The sequence below is a fragment of the Pteronotus mesoamericanus genome, unplaced genomic scaffold, assembly GCF_021234165.1.
Source record: "Pteronotus mesoamericanus isolate MK-2021 breed Mesoamerican mustached bat unplaced genomic scaffold, CSHL_Meso_final scaffold_167, whole genome shotgun sequence".
Taxonomy (NCBI): Eukaryota; Metazoa; Chordata; class Mammalia; order Chiroptera; family Mormoopidae; genus Pteronotus; species Pteronotus mesoamericanus.
Genome location: NW_026555308.1, coordinates 39,974,840 through 40,000,594, shown reverse-complemented (window position 1 = coordinate 40,000,594; position 25,755 = coordinate 39,974,840). Strand labels below are relative to the sequence as shown.

The 25,755-nt window shown below is 35.0% G+C and overlaps 1 protein-coding gene across 1 annotated transcript in view; it reads right to left on the bottom strand.

Moving 5' to 3' along the window:
- Positions 1–25,755, bottom strand: part of TMEM232 (transmembrane protein 232) — a 174,938-nt gene that overhangs the window by 131,393 nt on the left and 17,790 nt on the right. Inside the window, exons 3-8 of the mRNA XM_054589983.1 lie at positions 16,388–16,499; positions 15,452–15,557; positions 12,958–13,115; positions 10,572–10,671; positions 8,203–8,369; positions 326–459 (exon numbers count right to left, since the gene is read on the bottom strand). Coding sequence (XP_054445958.1) covers positions 326–459; positions 8,203–8,369; positions 10,572–10,671; positions 12,958–13,115; positions 15,452–15,557; positions 16,388–16,499 — 777 coding nt within the window. The remainder of the gene's footprint in view (positions 1–325; positions 460–8,202; positions 8,370–10,571; positions 10,672–12,957; positions 13,116–15,451; positions 15,558–16,387; positions 16,500–25,755) is intronic.

The window sequence follows — 25,755 nt, the reverse complement described above, 5'->3', positions numbered from 1 at the left end:
AAATAATAAACTGTATCTCATTGTTGTTAATAAGTTGAAGACTAAAAAATGATTTAAATATGGGAATGAAATTATTAATAATAAATTTCATTTAATAAAGATAAACTATATAATACAGGCATGTTCATCTAACCAAAAAGGAAAAATTTATTGATGAAGTGAACTAATACAAAATATATAAATTGCCCTTGCCTTTGGAACTGGTATTATAAATTTTTTTTATAGTCAACTAAGGTGTGATTAACATTTAAGTACAAAGGTTATTTAACATTTAAATACAAAGGTTTCTCCATGAGTTACTTTGGATTTATAGGACCCCTCTTACCAGCATTTCGTTTGAAGCTGTGTTTTGTGAAAGATGAGATGTTCAAGCACCTTATTCAGCTGAGGACTCTTCTTCTGAACACAAACCCAGGCAGCAACACAATGCCAGAGCAGGTTGTTAATTTCATATCCCTCCTGATTGAGTTGCAAATGTTTCTGGAATTAATATAGAAAGATATAGCTGGAAAAGAGTTCTTTGACTTGAATAAACATAAAAATAAACTTTATATACACAAGTGAGAATGCATATTTCTTACACTTCATGTTTTGCCAAGTGGAGCAATTTACTCAAATATCTTTTTTTTAAATATTTATATACACACACACTTTGTAAGTTAACTTGAACTTAAGGTCTTAATATATTTTCACAAGGGACCATAGTGTTCAAAGACGTCGGTTTCTATAAGATAACAAAAAGCATCTATTCTTTAAAGAAAAACTAGTAGACACAATTGTGCTTCTTGGAATCTACATGACTTATATCTCCATGACACCCAAGAAGGAGGGCACAGGGAAAAGTTTGAACAATGCTCAAACAAAAAGTTAGGTTTTAAAATGTGGATTTCCACTTTATGGACCAAAATGCATGCCTAGCTGGACACGGTCAGTGTCTGCATAATATCTGAAAAGCCTACAAATTCAGAAAACAAATGGGCTGTTATTAGTTTGTTGTTTTCTCACAGCGCTTTCTAACAGTTTTATAAATTGAATTGGGCTACTAAAGTAATTGGCATAAAGAAATCTGATTTTATTGTTAGACCATAATAACATAGCACTCTCACTGAATTTTTGTCAACAGTAAAGATTCAAATACACTTCCTGTAATATGTGCTCAAATTGCTAACTTAGCTGACATTTTATTCTTTGATGCTCAAAAGTAACACTTAAAGAGACTCCAAAGGACTTTGTAATTTTCACGTGTCACATAAAACAACGCCAGGACTGCAATTTAAAGAAAAATTTCATCCTGTGTTCTGTTAAGGTAGAAGGCCAATAGTTTATACATTAATTTTAAGCTAAAACACTTTAAGTTTCTCATAAGCTGTTTACTTAAGTTCTGCAGATGTGTGCTGATCTGCTGCATGTCAAGGAGTCAGCAGTGGAAACACGGGCCTGAATGAGGTAAAGTCTTTGCACACAGCATTGACTCTGGGGAACAATCATTCAGAGAAGCAAATGGCAGTAAGTCATTGTTTAGAATGTTAGAATATTCCATAGAAAAGCTTTACTTTAAAATAATGTAAGACATCAGATGGAGATGTACTGACTTCAATAAATGCGTATATTTTATCCAAATAACTCAATCTTCTGCTTTACGGTTGAGCCCACACAAAAAAAATAGAACCCATAAAAATGAAATTCTTTTCTCAAATTGCTCTAGATGTCTCAGCCTAGATGCCTGATGGCCTCATGTTGCAACTTGTGGTTGGCCTGACAATTTAAAACAATCAACACTATTTTTTTTTTCTCATAACATATACTGACTGCATAGCTACAGTTAGGTAAAGGTTCTTGTTAACAAACTTATGCACCATCACCAGCGAAAATTCCCAAAAGCATTTGGTAAAGAAAAACCTAAAGATTTTGGATGATAAACAAGATTTAAGTTTAATTTTCAGTTTTATATGATGCCATTTTTATGCATCATTGAGAAAGATAAAAGCAGCCTCTGATGTCTGGAACTGATTTGACATCAATATTATTACAAGCTGCTCTGATGCTTACAACCAGGTCATTTTGTTCTCCTGTTGGATAAAAACTCACAGAATGTCAACCTCAGACAACAGTACCCTGAGACCACGATAAATAAACAAAGCTACTTGGTAATGTTTTTCTAAGCATAGACAAAAAGTTACCGCACCAAGCTACAAAATACCCAAACACAGAACTGTCCCCATTTTTGGCAGCATCAAACCTAGAAAGAATCCCTGTTTCTTTATAGCCTCCCTGAGTCACCACACAAAGCCCAAATCCTGCAATAGATTCATTCTTATATCCTCTTACTAAGATATCCTATGGTTCCTTGGGCATGTGTTCTCTTTCCACAACAAACGATAAACCCACTTTGCTTAAATGGAGGTGCGGTCCTGGTGGTCTTTGGCTGCAGAGCATTGTCATCATCAAATACAAATGATGAATTTGCTACACTGGTGAATTTTCCATATAAATGAGGCTGATTTAGCCTCGTATGTTTTATATTTTAAGCATTTGCTTGGAAATCTTGCTGAAGTTTCTTCCTTGCTTTTTTCAAAAGAAAAAAAAATGTATTTGCCACATTTGAATAAATGCATATAATAATGATGATTATGTGATTTAATACAATCATCAGGTACATCATCAGTGTAAGAGACAAAGCTATTAGGTGGTGTGGAGTTCTTTGCCTTTACAGGAAATCAACCCCACTCAGGATGTGGTTAGCAGGTAAGTGCCATCTGCAAACTGTTAACTAGAGAACAGAAAAAAAGAATGTGCATTGAGAATACTGTTGACAGAGTCAATTTTATATATTTTGTCTAATAAAATATAATGCTATGTATTTTTATTCTTGGTAAAAAACAAACAAACAAAAAATCTTGAGATCTTTTACCCCAGGTAGATTGAAGAGCACTGAGCCCTGCACTAAATGACTTCCAGAGAACTTTTGCTTTTCCACCCTTCCCTCCCTCTCTCCCTTCCCCCCTCCCTTCCTTTCCATTTTTTGGCTTATGACCACTTCCTATAGTTCTCTCATCTCCCCCCTTGCTGTCCTGTCCAGATTTGGGCCATGTTGGTTGTGCATGGAGCACAGGAGAGGCCTAAGAAAGAGGGAGACCACTCCAGGTTGGAGGTGGCAGGTTTAATATGCAAGGCAACTTACCGGACTGGTTTTGAATGGCCACAAGAAGAGTATCTCATATCCACACTCCAGAATCTTAAAGTTTACAGAGGCCTTAACTGGGCTCAGTCAAGTACAGAAGGTCTCACCAACACATTGCTTTGTCAAGGTCACATCCTGGACTAAGGTCCCCACTGTGGGAATGGTGAGCAGAACACACTTTCCAAGGACGGGGGGGGGGGGAGGGGGTGAGAAGCCCTGATTGCCCAGGGCTAGCTCAAGGGTCAAAAGGAGGTCAAGCACTCTAGAAGAGCTGTCCCCGGGGCCTGTTGGGAACTGGGCCACACAACAAAAGATGAGCTTGCATGTAATGCACTTGAATCATCCCCAACCCTGGGTCCGTGGAAAAATTGTCTTCCACAAAACTGGTTCCTGGTGCCGAAAAGGATGGGGACCCTGCTTTAGATTACCTCCTCCAACAGTGTCAGCTTGTACAGCGCCTACTTTAGGACTCCACCTAAAGAAAATCGTTAACCTTCTGTTGGCTGAAAATTCCAATGACCAATATGCTTGAATTTTATGGAAATTTGAGTACACAAGCTCTGAGTGTCTGACCAAGGGCTCTTTCATAACAGAAATGAGCTTGAAAGCATGGGCTCCGTTTTGGCTGCTCAGAGACAGCTTTTTGAGTGTCATCCTTGTTCTTAGTCATTTTGGGGATGGTTGGCATTGCCATGAAAAGACCTCACAATACATGTGTTGCTTGGATAATAGGAGATGAATCATAGGCTAATGCTCCTAATTTTAAAGAACCCGTGTCTCAGTCTAACCCAATTCCTAGTAACCATTTACAATTACAGTACAGCACAAAATGTCCCAAATTTAGATAATGCCTTAGGCATACCAATTACTTAAAGCATAAGAAGATGAGATTGCAAATCGCATTTTAATGTTAACACAGTTTCCTCGTTTTCAGAAAACTATTTGTACTTCAGGACAGCTACAACTAATGTGTACAGAGCCTATAGCATTTTAGCTGAGTCTGAACCTACTTTCTTCAAAGAACTATGTTATTATCATGTGACAACTGGTAAATCCATCTCTGCTAGTAAGCAAAGGACAGAGTGAAAACTCAATCCAGTGGTCTGATTCTGCAATCCACAGAGCTAATTAAAGTGTATCATTTGTCAAAGTCAATGGAAACCGTGTGTCTGGATCAGCTTAAAAGGATATTAAAAGGAGAAATGGGTTTAGAAGCAGGGAAAGGAAATGTCCTATTCTTAAATAGAATCAACAACCATTTTGTGAATATCCTGTGTGTGTATATCCTATAGAATCCTTTTTTTCCAGCTACTTTATAGTTACATTTTGAAAACAAATTAAATAATTATGCTTCAACTCCAATGCTTATAAATATATTAAAAATAAAATATTTACAGTGGCCAAAATATGCTGTCATGGAACTTTTAGCATTATTAAAGGATAAGTAAGGGCTGTAGAAATAAATCAACAAATCCTCTACTATAGCATAATAAGAATAAAGACAGGAGAGGGAATGAATACCAATGTATCCTTTATATTTCTGTTTTTCTCTCTCTTTTCCCCTTTCTTCTCTCTGGAGAGAGCAGTATTGAATGAATATATACTCAGCTGAACTGGAGGGGCTGGTTTAGATTAATGCTGGAGAAGATGGGCTGAAGCTGGAGCACACTAAAATATGCAATCAAGCACTGAATCAGTTTGCTCAACCAGCAATTTTAGCAGCACTATGACTCCACTATGTTTTATTTTCTTTATGTTATGAGGTAATGGGAGGAGAAAAAGGAGAGCAATAAATCTGTTAGGCTAAAATATGTTATAATATCTTCACAGACTTACATCTATAGAGCTGACAGAGAGGTTAGAAAAGATTGAAAATATGCTCTTAGTTCTAAAAAGTGAAAAATGACACAGAAACCTGGGGACTTGTACTACTTTAAGGAGATACATTCCTTTCATGTGTTGACATTTTTGCCCCTTCAAGTTCAAGCCACGCTCTACAGCAGTAAGCTTCCATTTCCTTGCTGTGTATGTGCACCAAGAGTGCAACAGACTGATTCTTAGAGAAGCAGAATCAACACTGAAGGTCGCCTGCCCCATAACCACAATGCTCATGTCATGAAGATCCCAGAGCACCCTATTTGTTTCAAGGAAAAACACTCACATCACCACATTAAGTTAAGCACAATTAACCACATAGTTAAGCGCAATCATTTAGTCAGCATAATCATGTCCTTACATGAAAATTATTATATTTATCTGCCTAAGTTAGAGTTCCTAAATATATTTTTCAATAATCATTACTTACATTTGCATGGCACTTAATAATTTACAAGCCACATGCTTTTTTTGAAGTCTTCACACACAACCCTATATATAAGTGAGGAAAATATGATGATGATGATGATGATGATGGCGACAACAGTGATGGTGATGTCCTTTTTTTTTTGGAAGGTTCAGTAATAAAAATCATTTTTACTTCTTAATAACTTGTCTCAAAAATAAACGTTATTTATTGTTAAGCAACTCAGAGTAGGTTAAGAATGTTGCATACATCATTTTTTAAGTATAGTTGGCATACAATATTATATTAGTTATGTCAGTTTCAGGTGTTTAACACTGGGATTTAACATTTGAATACATTGTGAGACGATGCCTTTTTTAGAGATATGCAAATTGGATTTAGAGAGCTCAACAGACCTCCTCTGGATCACATAGCCAGTTGCTGAGCGGGTTTTCCTCTTCGTGATCGGGGCTCTTTCTGTTGCTTGATAACTTAGGTGAAGTATTTATTGTTAAAATATTTTTAAACTTAAAAACAGGATCCCTTTGCTGCAGGCAGCAAATTGTGTTCATTGGTAATTAGTAATTCGTAACCAAAAGTTCAAATTACTCAGTGTATGTCACTCTTTATACAAATGCTTCACCAAGTAATAAGTCAAAAAGAAAACACTAAAGCCTAGTAAGATTAAAAACAGATGTTATTAAAAAGTTTTTCCTTATAGACTTAAATTTTAGTTTTATTATATTTCAGTGTATTTTCATTGAGTTTGTTGGGGTGACATTTGTTCACAAAGCCATACAAGTTTCATGTATACAACTCAACGTCATCTGCATCCTGCATCCGGTACCCATCGCCCCAAGCAAAGGCTCTTTCCGTCCCCATTTATCCCCCCTTTACCCACATTTACCTTTCCCTATACCCCTTTCACTCAGGCCATCATTACACTCTCGTGTGTGTGTGTGTGTGTGTGTGTGTGTGTGTGTGTGTGTGTGTTTGCTTAGTCCCTTCACCTTCTTTCATCCAGCCCTCAAAACCCTCTGATACCTGACAGTTTGTTCCATGAATGCATACCTCTGTTTCTATTTTGTTCATCAGTTTATTTTGTTCATTAGTTTACACATACAAAGTGAGATCTTGGAAGTCTTCTTTCTTCTTGAATTTTTTGGAATAGATTGGGAAGGATAGGTGTTAGTTCTTCTTTGAATGTTTAGTAAAATTTGTCTCTGAAGCCATCTGGTCCAGAACCTCTTTTGTTTGTTGGAAGTTTTTTGATTACTGCTTCAATTGCATTAGTTGTCATTGGTCTAGTCAGATTATCTGCTTGTTCCTGACTCAGTTTTGGAAGTTGTATGTTTCTAGGAATTTATCTATTTTTTCCAGATTGTCCAATTTATTGTCTTGTAGTTGTTCATAATATTTGTTTACTATCCCTTGTATTACTGTGGAATCAGTTGTTACTTCTCCTCTTTTATTCTTGATTTTATTTATTAAAGCCCCCTTTGTTTTATTTTATTTATTTATCTTTTGAAGAGTCTGATTAAAAGTTCATCAATCTTGTTTATCTTTTCAAAGAACCGGCTCTTAGTTTCACTGATCTATTTTATTTATTGTTTAGGCTCTATGTCATTTATTTCCACTCTAATCTTTATTAGATACTTTCCTTTGCTTATTTGGGCTTTTGTTTTTCTTTTAGTAGTTCTTTTAGGTGTAATGTTAGATTGTTTGAGATTTTTCTTGCTCTTTGAGGTAGGCCAGTAATATATTATGAACTAAATTTTAGTTAGTTTTAGAAAGAGCCAATGGAAACACAGGGAAACTATGAGGCAACTTCTAGATAAAACTATTTAAAAAAATAATCTTCCTTACATTTTCGCAGTTGCTCCAACTTGCATTATGTTAAATATATTATTTTCTTTTCAGAAAAACAAATCAAAGAGAAAAACAAATTTTCTATTTATAAGGTATAAATGATACGTATATACCACACAAAATAAACAATAAAAGAATCAAGTTCTTGCAGTGTTCATTGCTTTCTTTTGGAATATATGCAAGAAAAGGAAATAAATACATATATACCCCAGAGATTGACAAGTGCCATTTGAGGTACATCAGCCCAAAAATTGTATGAAGAATTATATAGCTCACTATAGTTCTATTTGCCTAATACATTTGCATAACAGTTTATTACCTAGAAATTATGTAATTGGGATAGATAGTTTTCTCTGATGTTAATGACTAATATCTGAGTTACAAATTAAAATGAGACTTTTCATATACTAGGGATTCTTTTAATTCCTCAATTTTGACTCATATTTTCAGTTGATTTTAATAGCATGTTAAATGTTATTGCATATGAATTATGGAAACATGAAAATATTACACTTGCTTTCATTAATAGCCTGCACTTTAAACACTTCCCCTTTAATAAAAATGTAATATCTTAAAATGCTCATTTATAAGTCAAACTAAATTATGTTGCAGTTTAAACAGCTGAGACGGATTCTATAAGGAATAAGGTATTATGGCATTAATCTATTTAAATTAGTAGTGATGCATATTGATGCTCCACTACTAATCCTATTAACTACTTCTTATGGTTTCCTGAATTTAGTGTCTTTGCTGTTCTCACTCCCCTCCTCCTCACTAACTTCATCTTCAGAATAGCTTACTGAATTGGTGAGCACAAATATTGAATCACAATAATCATAATTTGATTCATAATGCACTAGGATAGACTCACCATATCAGAATCTATGTTCTCATATTGTTTCTCATTTGCCACAGGGCTGGAAAATGATCCAGGTAAAAATTCTCTTTCATATATAATTTCCATGGTTTTCAGAATAATTTGCACATTTGAAAAGATGTTTGGATACTTGTAATATGAGTCTCCAGAGAAAGAAAGTGCTATTGTAAGAATAAAAAATATTTCATTAATATATTGCATAGTGTTTCATTTGTCTTTTAGTTATTAAAAAATAATTAAATGCAGTACTTTAATGTTGAACTGCTGTACATTTTTCCATCTATTCAAGATTCATAAAGTTATTGTATGCCCCCTAGTGGTTTAATAGAAAACTACAAGGTAAATAATTCATACATAAAAGTATATATAAGCTCAGAACAATTGCATGATGGCTGACTGCCCTGTTAAGTATAGTTACTGCACAACAATGCTTGGACACTTTCAGCTGAAAATAAATAAAGTTATAAAAGACATTATATCCATAATAAATACTTTAAAATTATAATCCTACAAATTAATATCATTGCTTTTAACTCAGCATTCTCCATTTGTATTTATTTTCAAGTTGTTATTAATTTTAAAGTATATATTTTAAATATAGCAACAATTATGTATTTAACATAAAACTATGTAACATTTCACAGAACTATCTTCATGTTCTTTCTTTAATATACTTTCAGGCGATCTTGGCATTTCAGTTCTTAGACATCATGTAAAAAATTGTAATAACCAATGTTTTACTAGATGACTATATGGATAGGCAGCATCTGCTAACAACCTCTGTTGGAGTCAGACTGTTGTTGAAGACAGAGATGTAGCTTAAGTAAGGCTGTATTTCACAGTATTCCATAAGAGGAAAAAAAATCTGGGAATCTTATCCTTATATGGAACAAAGATGCTGGCTTTCTTGGGTTATATCCACAATAACAGACTAAAGTGAAAACTTCAACTTTTATTCAAATAATCTTTCAAAATTTACTTGCCACCATCATCTAAATATTTGATAAGCCACTATGCTGAACACTGTATGGAATTAAGGAAAATATTTTTAACATAATGATGAAATCAAAATGAGAAATATGATAGACATGAATTCTTATTCTGCCAGTCTACGGCCTTGTCTTGGTTTCACACCTACCAGAACTTGCATTTGTCTCCAAAACACTTCCACCATGACCTTCTGTTCCCTCCTCCAGGACTTTCCAACAAACACGATTTTGTTTCTTATATCTTGAGTCTCTTCATCGTTTATCCTACAATATACTAATCTCTTCTTTTGACCTTGTTTATTTTCACCCAAACTATTGACATATTTCTCCTTCCCTTTATAGCCAAGCTTTTTGAAATAGTTTGCCATGTCTGTCTTATGCTTAAAGTTTCCCTTCAATCTTCATTTATATTCAATCTAAATTTTGCTTTCACCTGTCCACTCAGGATGCTCCCAAGATCAACAGTGGCTTACTGATTACAGAAACCCATCATTACTCTCAGTCCTCCAACTATTTAATGCTTTTACACCTCTTGATAATGCTGATCTTCCTGAACTTGCCCTCTCCTTTGGATTTCTATGCCATCACTTTCTCTAATTTCCCGCAATTTTCTTTTATTGATGTCTGTTCCTGTAATAACCTATTCAATGTTTATGTTCTCCAAAACTCTTTTCCTAGAATTAACTTATATCCCTCACCAACTCCTACCTTCAAGTTGACTCAGCCATGTTAATATGGAAGACTGTCAACTTATCCATTCATTAATATCCATGAAATAAGTGAATCCCAGGCTTCACTTATTTCTTTAGTTCCAATCAGATTATCCAATGTTTCTCCAAAATGTTCTCAATTTAGAGCACCATTATCTTGAACCTATTAATATGTAAAACATAAGGTTCCTCTTGAATCCCTCACCTTCTCTTGTATATGGCCTAGATCCAATAGATCACCAAGAGCAGGGTCTTTTCTTTAGGAATTTTCAAGGTTAATATACTCTATCCCATTCTCATTTTAATAGTTCATCTACTATACATCTCTTGCCTATGCTGATGTCACAGCTAACTGACCTCCACATCCACCCTCTTTACTCCAGCTAGCATCTCCATCGCCACTAGTGTTACCTATCTAAAATTTGAATTTAACTCCTTTGAATTCACTATTACCTGTGAGTCAGACAAGGTGACAGAAGTAGTTAAGTTCAAAAGTTAAAAGTAAAACCCATGCAATCTGGTCCAGAAGCTGTATTCTCCAATACTGTACCTATTACCTTTCATGAAAAATAAAATACAGCTTATGTTCTTTAAAGTGATAGTCTGAGCTTTGCAAATAATAACATAAAACATTTATAAGCATAGAAAATAAAAGATAGTCTACCATATAAATATTGTTGAAGCCTAAGTAAATGTTGTTTAAAATTTTCTAGGTGACCATACAGGAAATATATAAACAGTCTTAAGAAGATCAAAGAACCAATCTGTCAAAAGAGAAAGAAAAAAGCATTTTTGTGTTGCATCAATAAATGCCTTAAAATCATAAAGAAAATAAACCATTTTCTTATAACATTTGCTTCTGAGGGAACAATTTCAAACTCTTGAGATTTTGTGCTTTTGAAATAATTTTAAAACATTTATACCAAGGTTGAAATACTGGCTCAGCAAGAAAAACTTTTATAAATCATCGCTACATTACATATAATGATAAATACTAAATGATATTTTGTTCTATGTTCTTTCAAACAATATTTTTCAAATTACAAGCCATGCCCTTTAAGTGAGTCATGAAATCAATTGAGAGGGAATTGTTAAATAAAATAAAAGAGAAAATATCTTATACATTGCACCGTTCCTTGTTTCAGTATATAAATGAGTGTGTATTGAATTGTGTGCTGGATTGCAATGCAAAAGATATTTCTTCCTACAGGTCTCAGTCAAAACAATTTGAAATGCACTGCTTAAGGTAGTTTTGAGAAGTATTCCTCCAGTGCACAGGACTCGGTACTGAGATCCCTATTCCTTCATGAAAAACAAGTCATCGCTACATAAATGTAACAACTCAATTCTGTGAAGTTTAAAATACACATGTAGGTAAAAAAAATTTTCACATAGACTACAGAAAATAGAATATCTTTGAAACAAAATGATATGCAAAATTTCACAGAAAGTGACCAAAAGAACCCCCACAATGTGTGGAAATAAAGAGAACAGAAGAGCCTGAATTGCTAAGTCATAAGATAATGGAGACCCAAATAATAACAATAACTATCACTATATCACAACCAAACTATATGTGTTTCCAAATCCTCTTAGTAACAATGCAAAGAATTATTAAATCTACATGTAAAAAAATCTAAAAATTATTCTACCCAGTCTTAGGGTTCACCCACAATTATTAAATAAGTAAGTGGCATTACTAGACTTTGAACCCAGAACTGCACATATCACACCAAAAGTCCTGAACTTTCTATTACAGCAGTGATTTTCCAAATATTTTTTTATCACAAACTTATATCAATAAAATATATTTTGAGAATGTATCATCAATACTTGTAAGCTTATCCATAACTTCTAAACATATACCATTTATAGACTTTAAATAGAAATAAAATGTCTATAAGGCATGACCAAGATATCTCCTTATACAGACCACTTTGATGGAGCACTCTGCTTCTCCAAGAGACTGAAGTGGGAGATTAGTCATGAGAAAATAATTCAGGATTTTTCAAAGGATTAGTGACTGATATTGAAGTAAATATTAATGTTTTAAAATTTAATGTTGGGGAAAAAGAAAAATATGTGAGAAGCATATCAGTTTGAGTAGTCACTGCAGTATACCCCACCTTGGTCGTGAGTTTTGCCTGGTTTAGAGGCTCTCTCTAGTTACAGCGATGCTTGGAAAAATGGTTTTTAAAACTTTCATTTTTATAAGATTCTGAAAGGCCAGACTTTCACTGAAAAATCTTTCTTTCTCTATCTCTAAGGAATTTAGGAACTTCCTGTGCAATCTTGACTCATGTCTCATTTGTCTACATACTCTCTCTGTCTCTTGACAACACCAGCTTTGCCTCCTCCACTGAATCTCTGCTTGTCAATTTCTCTTTCTCTGCTCTCCCATCTTTCCTTCCTTTATTCTTTACTTCCTTCTTTCCTTCTCTCTCCATCTCTTCTCTTCTAACCTTCTTTTCTTTCTTTACAATAAAATCACAAAAACACCAGTCAAGCTAAATTTCTTTGAGTAATAATAAATTTTGCAGCAGGCAATCATTGTCATCAAAGGGAGCAGAACCACATGACATCTGGTCCAGGAGATTAAAAAACAGAACATACTTGGATATAATTTCTTGTCCAATGACTCTAAAATGACTTGGAATACTGAGAGAACAACTGATCTCAAATTGAGCGAACATTTAAAAAAAAACTAGCAAGCATTTAAGGTTATCTGTTGGCATTTTTAAATGGAAAATTGGCATTTTAAAATCCTTAAAATAGGAGAGAATCTATATATACTCATATATAAAAATAAACTGGATTTTTAATTTAATATTATTTTCTTACATAGTTGGTGATGTATTTTTTTTCAAACTATCCTTTTTGGATAGCAAACAATGAATTACTCATATTTACAGAAGACTGAAACAAACTGCAAAGAAAGAGAATATTCTATAATAAAACCAAATGGAACATTTAGATCCTAAAATGGATGGCATGTGGCTACATATAGTACATGTAGCACTTAAAACACATTAAAAATATTTAAAACATACCTTTGTTAGCTTTATTTCAACTGTGTACAAGTATGTCTTTAGGAATGCATCACAGCAGAGTCTATATAAAACTGATTCCGCAAGAAAAAACAAGGCAGGTAGGTGATCATAATCAAAGGAAGCATGGTCCATGGAAATGTAAAGCATATTTAAAGCTTCTGAAAAATCGAAAAGTAGAAACTCCATAATTTATACATTATGATGTTTGTCTCATGCTACAATTAAATCTTACAATGAACTATTTGCTCAGTCACAAAACCATAGTTTTAAAATACTTATAAATTCTTTGACACTCTTCCCATTAAGAAGTGAAAACCTATGTCCTCTTCCCTTTGAACCTGATCAGGCCTTGTTACTGTGGCAAGCATAACACTGCATGACTTCCAAGGCGAGACCAGAAAAAGCAATACTGCTGCCACCTGGATCTTTCTCTTAAAATATAAGATTTGGAACCTTAAACTGCCATGGAGGAAATCCAGCTACTTCGAAGTCACCAAGTTGGAAAGACTATAGCGACAGAGATGATTAGAGATGAGAGAGAGAGAGAGAGAGAGAGAGAGAGAGAGAGAGAGAGGAGTGCCCAAGGAGCTCCAGCTTTTCCAGCCAACACAAAACAGATCACCAGGTCATATACTTAAGAATGTGGGAAATAGGACAGATCTGAATGACAGAAAACAGTGCTAAAGGTGGGGCTGCAAAAGAAAGCAGTAGGAAATCAAGCAGAGAAAACAAGGAAGAATATAGAGCTAAGGCCCTAAAGAAAATTGCACCTCAAGTCATTACAAAGATTTTGATGATCTGTCAGTAAATATCTGAGGAAGAGTGAATGGTAAATGCAGAGATTTGAGAAAGGAAAAGCCCTAACACATTCCAGGGACAGAAAGGAGACCAGCATTACTGGAGCATAATCAATCAGTAGGGAAGTAGCCAAGAGCCAGATCATTCGGAACCTTGTGGTCCATAATATAAAGCCGGGGTTCTTTTTAAGTGTAATCATAAGGCATTCGAAGTTATTTAAAGTTTAGAATTGTCACTGCTGCATGGAGGGTGGCCAGCAGAATGAGGGATGTCTAGACAACCGTACGGACAGGACACTGTACGGAGGGTATTTCAGTTGTGGAGCTGGTAAGAGGAAATCACAGTTAGGGCTTATTATCATTATTATTATTGTGGAGTTCAGTATCAGTGAGTTAAAAGCTTTTGGCTGTCTGTAACAGAAAACTCAACAAAGTGTCTTCTAAACAGGTATGTTTATAATTTAACAAAATCAAAGTAGGAAAGGCTCCAAGGCTGGCTAACGTAACTGCCCTCTGCTTGCATGTTTCCATCTTCTCGGTGCCCTGATGTGCGGGACAACTGATGACTGTACAAGCACCAGGCATTTTGTTCTCACTGTGCCGTTTAGAGAGGAATCAAGAGGAGCATAGGGAGGGAAAGGAGCCTTATTCCCAAGCATATCTTTTTCAAAACCAATTCAAAAATAAGTATTCCAAACAGCCTCATCTTCCCATCTCTTGATCAAGACTGGATCATGTGACTCCTTTGATCTAATCACTGACAGTTAAAGGGATGTTGCCTTGATTAGTTTCCACTGATGACAATTCACCCCCTGAGGCTGGGAAAGACCAGTCCTCTCCTCAATCACAGGACGGCAGGATACCTGACCAAAACTGAGGTTGAATTGACAAAGATCAAGTGGCTTCTGGTTGCTGGTAAGCCAGGAGTATTTACTTCTGTATCATTTAAACATTTAATAGAGGTCAGGTTGTATATGGCACTGTGATAAAGCTCCATATAAGCTGGTTAAATACAAAATTGTTCTTACTCTCCCTACTGCTTGAAAGCTCCCAGACAGCACTACAAAACCCAATTTACATGGGGAAATACTCACTGACCTCATACATTAACACTCCACAAACTCATTTTAAAAGGCACATACATAAAATTTAGGATAATGATAGAAACAATTTTACTTCCTTAAAAATAATGGTTTTTAATTTCTTTTTTAGATTGGTTGGAGGGTAGTTTGAAAGGAGACGTAAATGACAAGTGATAAATGTAAAGGTAATGAGTAAAATGGCTGTATAAAATAAGTGAAAAACTAACGGCCATTTGGATAATGTTTTAGGAATAAGAATTATAGAATACAGAATCAATTTCTCTAAAACATAGTCCCTATTGTAACTGAAAATCACTAAATGACACTTTATATTACTTTTTAATTAGTTACTAACTTTAGGAAAAAAGCAATAAAGACTATGCTGAGCAAAAGATTTTAAAACAGTTTTGTAATTAAAAAGTTGAGCAAATTCATTAATTCAAAATTACAAAAGGAACTTTCATAATGAAACATTATCAGGTATTTTGATAGAGAAAGGCACATTTTTCTTGGATGCTGCACAATTTCTAAATATTAAAGTTCTCAAATTATGCCTTCATTGCTACTCTAGAGAACACTTAGGGTAACTAGGAAGAGTTTAGTTAGAGCACATACCATCTTGAATTTCTCCTTTGCATTGAGCCAGGTATGTTATTTCGGTCCAGGCAGTAGGAAGATGCACATGTTTCCCGGTGCCTAAGGTGCTGAGACCCAATTTTCTCTGTGATGGGGAAACATAAAAGAGGAAAACAAAAATATATGACTTATTGATTTATTTATATTATCCCTTAATTATATTTTAAAAGTCACATTCAATGAGGCTGGTGCTGTGTGATTAGAGTTCTATAAAACTTTATATTTTTAATTTTTGCTTTTATTATTTTTATTTATTGACCCTTTATGTAAACTGTGTTAGTATTAAAATGTAGAGAATGTTTAATATTATTCTAACATCATTAGTTATTTGTTGAAAATAATTCTCACTTTTTACTTCTAGGGATTTCTTATATTTTTATATCATTTCCCCACCAAGGGAATGCATTCTGATTTTAGAAGGAAAAGTATATTGATGAAATGTGATTCAACAGAAATTAGTTTAATACCAAATTGCTAAAAAACTCTGGCTCCTTTACTGTAGACAGGCAGAAGTTAATAAACATGACAACCCGCTGTGCGTGTATACTGAAGGTTAAGGAAAGCTTTCTTTTTTTCTTTGGAACAAACCATATCTCAGTTAACTTTCTTAAAAGAAAAGTGGAATTTTCATGATCAAAAATTTATTTTCCAGTCATTGAGTATTTTGCTGCGGGCTCTTCAGCTAATGTCAGCAGCTATATTCCCTTATAACTTATGGGAAATCTTCACCCCAAAAGTCATTTGACATTGAATTATTTGGTTATAAAATTTAATTTACATTAATATTTTTAACTATGACTACTTATAATTAAAGAAAAGTATATTCTTATTTTTTCTGTCAGTATTTTAGAACAAGTAATCAACCCACCAATTAGAAGAGAAAGTTCATATACCAAGTAAATCAAATAGCATTACCTTAAATCTGAGAATGTTTTTTCTAGCTAGGTCTAACAATTCTTCCTTCTCTTTTGGATTTTTTGTTTGGTTGAATCTCAAGATGAATTCTTTTGTGATTGAAAATGGTGGCCTAAACAAAAAAATCAATGATTATAGCTATCAATTCCAAATTTTAATTAATCAACCTTTGGTGGTTAAGTGTAACTATTTTTTTTTAATTACCTTATACGAATGTTTTACACACAAAAAACAAATCAGTAAAATTGCAAAAAATATATATACAGTCCTCCTAGATTGATCTTATCATACTTAGCATATTTGGATTAAAAAACAGAATTCTCATGATGTTGAAGAACTTTGTAGCCTCTGAAAAAAAAGTTCCTGAAATTATGCCAGAAATCTTATTAGTATATGCTTTCTCCATAGGTAAAATATGATTTATCTCCTCACATATGTCAATGTTGGTTCAACTTAAGGTAAACCTTTATCCCTGAATATGAGCAGAATCAGACTAAACTTGGCTAAAGTGGGCAGGGGAAGAAAGATGTATGTGGTGAGGCCAGAGAGCTGACAAATAGCCAGATGATCTCTGGATGAGATGGAAAGCTGTTGGGAAGCGCCCTGTCTGGCTTCAGGAACTGTAACCCCGCTGACAGGCGGGAGGGCCCCAAGGCTGGAAATAATCAGGGAGACCTTGGAGAAAACAGGCTCCTGAAGAAACAAAACCTGTCCCCCCCCCCCCGGCAGGGGTACATCCCCTGTCCACCTTGCACCCTGCTTGACCCTTTGATGGTCAGTGATCCATGACGGGTAAGTCTTTCTCATGAGAAGAAAAACAACCTAAGACAGACATTGGCTGGTATGGGCAGCAGATGTGGGCATGGGGGACATGGAGGAAGGGCAAAAAGGCCCGCACCCCTCCGCTCAGTTGGACATGGCCAGAGTCCTCATTCTATCCGAAAGCAGTCTCCTTGTCTCTTGGCAGCTCCCTCCCCGCACCTGGCTCAGGCTCGAAGCAATACCAGAGACAGCCCTAAACCAGATCTGGCGCTTCCCAGGGAAATCAAGCCTAAAAGTAAATTCTTTCAAGTGTGCTTCGTTTTTCTCTCAGGAGCTATAATCAGTTTATGCTGGGAAGGAAATTTACATTATTCACAGACCCTAACTATACCCTTAGACACTCTTATGTTTACTATGCTCTCATATTTAGTCCTCTCTCTTGTTTACTAGTCTCTTCTCAGACCCATGTATATCAGTGTGTTCCTGACATTTGTTTTCTTCAAAACATCACCATTCTCTGTGAACGCTAACATACTGATGCAATGAGATAACCTGTGCATTCCTGTTACCTAGTCCCTCTGATAACCCTTTCAATAAAAACCTTTGAACAAAGGGGTTCTGGGCCTTCCCCACTAGAGGGATGTGCCACGTCCCCTCTCCCAGCAAACAGAGAAGTGTTTGCTACGACTGGTGTTTATTCTCCCCATCCGTGACACCCCCCAGACGGGCTCTGCAGGATTCAGAGTCCTCGGTCCCATCTCAGCTGGCCCCGGACAGTAACCCTCAGATCCCAGAGTGCCCCCACTCCCCGCAACATGCTCCGAACCCTGCAGCAGTTGTTGGCCTTACCGGGGACAAGTGGTAACCAGTGGCAGCGCTCCCCCACACGCCACGCATCAGAAAATTATTGCAGGGTTTTGATAAGAGATGTGGCATGAGTTAATTTAAGTTTTAACATGACCATCCTGATGCTGGGGTGAGAGCTGAAGTGTGTAGACGTAAGATGTAGCAAGGGGAGGAGCATACATGCTTAGGTGAGAGGAAATGGTGGCTTGCATCAGGGTTATAGCAATGCAAGCAAAGAGTGTGAATATTGGATAGATTTTGACATTAGCTCTACCCAGACTGCCTAATTAATTAGAAAGTAAGTGTGAGGAGGACAAAGGAATTATTATTGAACTGAATAACTGGAACGATGGAACAGCCATTTCCTGAGGTAGGAATGATTACTACAGGAGCAGATCTGGGGTGAGGGTAGAGGGTAAGTTCAGCATTGGACATGTTGTATTTGAGATGACCATGGACATCCATGAGTAGGCAGATGGATATATGAGTTTAATTTCAGAAAAAAAAATGTCAGGCTTGGTATGTCATTTTTTAATGATTATTTAAGTCATTAGCATAATTTAAAGACTCATGAATAAAAAGGATCCCATGGGGAAAGTATAGAGTACACAAGTATTTCAAAGAGACATGACACAAATAAATTGAGTGTATATGCTAGATAATAAGTAGACTGATTATAATAATGTACCACAAAATACAAGATGGGCATGGGATCCAAAGTGACATCAGAGAAATAGTGACGAGGTAGTAGAACCAAAGAGTTGTTTATTGGTGTGGTCAAATAATTTTGGAGTCATTGAAAGGAATGACTTGGAAGAATAAAGCACATTTTTTTAATGTTTTATTGTTTATGTTATTACAGTTGTCCCAATTTTTCCCCCATTCTTCAAGTCCAACTGACCCTAATATGTAGTAATATTGATGTGCACAGCAAACCCAATAATTGGTTTATTGGTTGGCATTTCCTGTTATTTACTGTATAATTTTGGCTACGCTGGCTGATGCCGTAATTTTTAAAAAGGGCCTGATATTAAACAGGTGTGTACTATTCTGATTAATTAATTACCACACTACATCAATAGTTAAATATTTTGATTACCAACTCTGCTTGTAAATATATTTATGCAAAACAAGTATAGAATGAAAGACAAAACTTCAAGTGATAGAACATATTTTCAACACACGCAATGGACAAAGGCTCATATCCAGAATATACAAAGAACTACCAAATGATAGAAACATGGAGAAGAGACTTAAATAGGCAATTAACAAAAGAAGATATCCAAGTCACCTATATATGTGAAACAATTGTTAACATCATAAATAAGGAAATCTAAATTAAAATCACAGTGAGATGCTACTACATATCCATCTAACATTTAAAAAATGGCAATCCCAGGAATTAAAGAGGATGTAGAGCAGTAGAAGCTCTCAGAGCTGCTTGTGGAGGTGTAAATTGGTACATCCACCTTGGTAATCAGTTGAGCGTTACCTACCAAGACTAAAAAGAGACATGCCCCTTCACTTAGCAATCCTACTGCTGAATACATATCCAAAGGAAATATGTGTAAGTGTTCACCAGGGGACAGGTACAGAAAAGCTCACAGCAACACTTTCATAAGGGCTAAAATCTGGAATCAAATCAATTCTCTAACTCATGGGGGGGAAAAAGCGTGGTTATCTCTGTGAATAAAGGGTGAACAAAAATAGTCTCTTTTTCTATGGACAAATTTGATCTTGGTTTAGTTTTCTCATTTCATTCCCATAAAACCCAATGAAATTGGATGGCAGCTGTGTTATTGAAACCATTGCTTATGGTATAAATGATCTGATGGGTACACTACATCTGGACTAGGAAGGCTGTAAATAAACTATAACTACTACAGGAGGAGAGCCCTTGGGTTTCCCAGAATGCATGTCCTTTGCTGGAATCCATAAATCTGTTTTTTTAAAAAGTTTTTGGTTCAACTTTGGAACAGGAAGAAGCTAAGCCTGGGTATCCTTTGTGTCCGGGTCTCTGAGTCTTCTCTTCACCCAGGAGCAGTCATTCAGGAGTCCTAAAGAAGACTAGCCCCTGTTCCTGTCTGTTCTGTGGGCTGCTACGAGGCCATTTTCAGAAAGTGAACAACTGTCACTCTGCTGGGCTGATGAGTTTCTTGTGGTGAGTCCTGCTAAGGGGCCAAGGGATGATGTCAATGGTGATTGTAGCTTAGTGTAATCATGTGTCTCTGTCTAGTTGTGCCTAAGACCCATTGTTAACATTATGAAAATGAAAATAAACAAACTTCAGCTATATGCACAATATAGGTGATCTCACAAAGCACACTGTTAATCCAGACACAGAAAATCAACACTGTAATATTTATTTCATTATATAAAGGACAACATTGTAAAGAAAACTGAAGGAAGATTAGGAGAATGGTAAAAGGGGGGAAATAAAAATATTTTATTGAAAGGAGTTACAAAAGAAGCTTCTGAAAATGATTTACGTTTTCACCTGGTAAGTACGCAATTGTTTGCTTTATAATAATTTTTATGCTTTATGTTTATGTTTATATACTCCTTTCTATGAGTGTTAACATTTTACAAGAAAGAAGTTTTAAATATTAATGACCAAATCCATGAGTATGTGTACTAATAATTTCAATAGATTTTTTAAAAATACTTTCCAAAAATAGTCGTCATTCATATTCATACTAGTAAAGCAAAAAAATTCCCATTTTTCCATATCCTTACCAAAACAGGACAATATAAATTCTCAATTATTGCCAATTTGATGGATGAAAACGGTATTCCCTTGTGGTTTAAAGTTTGTATTTCTCTAACTACTAGCATTCCTGAGCATCTTTTCCCATGTAAATGGTCTTACATTCATTCTTACATTTTCTGTGGCTAGCACATTTACATATTTTGTTCATTTTTTTTTCTTACTAGGCTTTTTGTCTTTTCCTATCAACTTCAAGCAATATTTTATAGTGTTTGAATGCATTCACCTGGGAGCCAGACGGCCTGATGTTCAATTTTTACTCTGTCCTTCCTTACTAGATTTGCAGCATTACATAGTTTATTTAACCTATCTGTGCCTTAATTTCCTTGTCTATAAAATGGCAAAGTAAATATATATATTTCATAGGTTGTCTTAAAAGCTAGATGAAATAATAGATGTATTGTATTTTGAAGACTACCTGGCACATGCTATATACTGAATTTATTAAAAATTTGCAAATGTATGTTGCAGGTACCTTTATCTCAGTATAATATTTCTTTTAATTGTTATGCTAAATTTGGCCAGACATTAAAATTTTATGTTTATATAGGATGCCATTTTTCTTTATTATTTCTGGAGTTTCTCACTTAGATGATCTTCCTCACCCAAATAATATACAAATAGGAATCTTTGCTTACAATAAATTCTTAAATTTATATTTTTAATCTATTTGCAATTTATTGTTGAATATGTGGACATGCAGGAATTTCACTTAATTTTACTTCAGATCAGCTGCTCATAGTGATGTTTATACAGGAATATGAAAAGTGAGGAGGAGGAGGAGGGTGACTTTGCAGCAGAAAAACTTGACAAACACGACTTCAGCCACATGATCAGATTCAGTACCCACAGTAGTAAGTTGTTTGATAGTATGTACCTTTGATGTGATGTAATGAGAATGCACTTAAACTCTGTAGTATTTCTCAAACACACACACACACACACACACACACACACCCTATCCTAATCTACTCATGAGAAAAACATGAGAAAAATTGCAGTAAAGGAACATTTTACAAAATGCTTGGCCAGTCATCCTCAAAACTGTCAAGGTCATCATGAACAAGGAAAGTCTGAGAAACTATCACAGTCAAGAAGAGTCAAAAAAGGCATGACAATGAATTATAATGTGGTATCTCTGTACGGAGTCCTAGAGTGGAAAAAAGACATCAGGTAAAAACTAGGAAAATTTGAATGACATGTGGGTTTTAGTTAATAATAAAATAATAATGACTAGTTATTATTTAATAATTAATAATTAGCTAAATAATTTGTTATTAATATATCAGTATGGTTCTAGAGTGTGATAAATGTAAGATATTAATAATAGGAGAAACTGGAGATTGGGTATATGGGAACTCTTTGCACTATCTTAGGATATGTCTAAACCTGTTCTAAACAATAAATACATCTAAAACTGTTTCAAAACTGTCATCTAAAACTGTTCTAAAAAGTTTTATATCTAAAGCTGTCCTAAATACTAACGTGTATTTTAAGTGTTGACAGATGAGGAATGGAAGGTGAAGAAAAATCACTTCAAGATAGGGTCTGTCAGTCATTTGTTAACTTACTGCTTTGTTCTATACTAACTGAGCACCTCTGTGAGTCAAACATTCTTCTAGGCAATAGGGCCTAAACAGAATTGAATCAAAAACAAATGTGCAGTCACTTTCCTCATGAATCACATACTCTATTTGGGGAGAACAGATATATAATAACCAAGAAAATAAATAAATGAACAAGATGATTTCTGAGGGTAAGTGCTTTGAAGACATAAGCAGAGTGGTACACAAGAAAAGAGCTATATTGCATAGGCAATCAGGGTAAGTTTTGAGAGAAACATCTGAGCTGAGATGAGAGAGACCAAGAAGAACAAGGATAGACAAAAGAGAAACTGATAAATCAAGGAGATAGACAGGGACTTGTTCTCACAGGGTATTTAAACCAGAGGGTAGGGTCTGGATTTTACCCTAGATGTAATTGGAATACAATATAGACTTTAAATTAGAGCATGAAAGGTTTCATTTACATCCTTAAAAGATCACTAAGGCTGCTGTTCAGAGAACAGGAGTAGGGACACAGATGAGGAGGTTGTTGCAGAATGACAGGAATTAGATGACAGGGACTTGGTGGAGGTGGAGGTAGTGGAGATGAAGAAACTGCTTAGGGTCACATAACTATAAAGGGTCAAGAACTCACCTCAGGTCTAATTCTAGAGCCCACAGAAATCTGCCCCATAAGCTAGTATTAATATATCTTTCTTATACCCCTTGCTCTAACTTGATGTTCTTAAGATTTTCCTTATTGCTGTATATAGGGTTTGTTTAGTGAACACCTGGTAGTTAACTGACACTAAACTGTACATTCTCTGTTTCACAGAAAAAAGGAGATTCAGAGAGGGTAAATCAATATCATAGCTTTAAAAGTGAAAAGAGCCAATATTTGGAATAAAGTGTCTAAATCTTTGTACTTAGATCATTTTAAAAGATCCATCAGAATGTTTGACAGTACAAGAATACATACTGTATGCATTCTTCTTCTTAATAAAGTAATAGTCAATGCAATTTCAGCCAATTCCCCTTCTACCAACTACAGACATCCCCTAAACACACCAAACACACACTTGCATCAACACACACACAATATCCAGGGTTTTGAATACAAATTAAGAATACATTTTCTGAAATGAGATATTTTATCTCAGCTTTTTCATAGGCTCTGAGGAAAATGGATTTATATGATTTTATTTCTAAAGCAAAGTCTCAGTATGAAAACAATGTATAATTAAATTTCTAGATTTATAATACATTTTATAAATAATCTGTTTTGTCAATTATTTCTTAATATGGACTGCATAGCCTGTAATGAATCATAGAAAATACGAAGAGCTAATGTTGTTTTTCAGCTTTCTATACAGACATTGCATTCTTAATAGGTCTATTTTTAATAGGTCTGTTCCTAGGCCACAGCTATTGTCAATAAATATCTAATGGAAAATAAATATAGCTATTTTAATCATTTCGTGCCCATCACAAATAAATTGAGATTGTTATACAAATTAATGCTTATTTAATGGTAAACACAATGCACGATGAGAAGAAAAAGAAAACTTTTAAAAGTAAATGTAGGCATTTAAAAAGAAAACATACTTAACTTCACACATTCAAATTTTTTCAAGTTATCAAAGAATTACACAAAGATAAATGCAACCTACTCTAAGTGCATGAGTGCAGTCTTGTAGAAAAGCTAGTGGCTAAAGATCACCACTGTCATTTTCATATAAAGAGACTATACCAAAGTCTCCTGACTATGTGTACCCCATCCAAACTGAGTCTTTATATACATTATCTGTGAGTTCAGAACTTTTTTTAGGTGACAATTCATTTGTTCAGTACATATTTAATGAAAGCCTCCTACATAAAAGGTACTATGCTAGGTATGGGGTTGGCCAAAAAGTTAATTTTGTTTTTTCCATACAATGTCTCCAGTAGCGCTTAGTTGTCTTAAGTTTCATTCAAACCAATTGCTAGATTGTATTGTGATAGCTGTCAATCAGTGTCCTTAAAAAAAAAAACAAAACAACTTATTAAAATTGCTGATTTTTTGTGCAGCCATTTTAATATTGAGGGTGAAAGAAGAAACACATTTCTGGAGTATTATGCTTTATTGTTTCAAGAAACATAAAAACACAACTGAAATGCAAAAAAAAAGATCTATGCAGTCTATGGAGAAGGTGCTGTGACTGATTGAACATGTTAAAAGTGGTTTGTGAGGTTTCTTGGTACTACTGACATTCTGGCCAAATAATTCTTTGCTATGGGGCTGTCTTATGCATTGGGAGATGTTTAGCAGCACCCCAGCCTCCACCCACTAGAAGGCAATAGTGGGAAATAGCCGACATACTAAAAAAATATCCAATTAATCTTTATTAATTAGGTGAAAATGAAAAATGTGTCCTTTATTTTATGGAAAAAACTGAACGGACTTTTTGGCCACCCAATGCAACAAAGACTAATGGAGGAACCAGGCCTGGCCTCAGGAAGTCCACAATCTAGGCAGGAAGTGAGGCACATCACAAATGATATAGCATAAAGGAGGCTACTAACAAAAAAGAAAAGAAAAGAGAAAAGAAAAGCTTGTTGAATCTCAGAAGTAGAGATCATGATTCCAACACATCATAGTTTTATCATCTTTGTTTAATCAGTGTGAACAATCATATTTCATCTGTGGAAATGTGGACAAAATCTTGTAGAATTTTGAAGAGCATTATACCAGAACACACAGTCTAGTTCCTGGCAAATATTCAGCAAGAGGTAACTGTTAGTTATAAGCATTATTAGTTTTGGTTAAAGACTTAGACAAAACTTTTTTGCAGAAATGGCACTTGAGCTGTACGTTGAAGTACAGACCGGAACTGGAATGGGACAGAGTAGCTGTTAACCCTCACAAATCCTTTCTCTGCTCTCCCTGGGCACATGATCAGGTGGGTATGGCCACATGGCCATGCCCACGGGATGTGAGCAGATGTAATGTATGCAAACTTCAGGTCACCTCTAACTTAAAGACAGGCCACTTTCTCTACATTGAGATTTATTTCTCCTTCCAGTGGACTGAAACACAAATATCGTGCTGAATCACCTTTGATCGGGAAAATGAATACAACATCTTATGAGATAATGAGGATCTTGGGTTTCTCACTGATCTCTAGAATCAGAGTGATCCCATCAGCCTACAGCTACTGGATTCATATGTCAGATAAATAACTTCTATCTTACTTAAACCACTGAAATTAGAGGCCTCTTTTTATAGTTGTTTCAAATTTACCCTAATAAAAGTAGGAAAAAGTTAAAAAAAAAAAACATATATATCTCCTAGCATAGAGTGACTGAATGCTTAACATAAAGATAGGAAATGAAGATAGAAATGCTCAGTTGAGAACAAAAGTAAATGGCACTGAAAAGCAATCTGTGGCAGAGACTTATAGATGCCTACA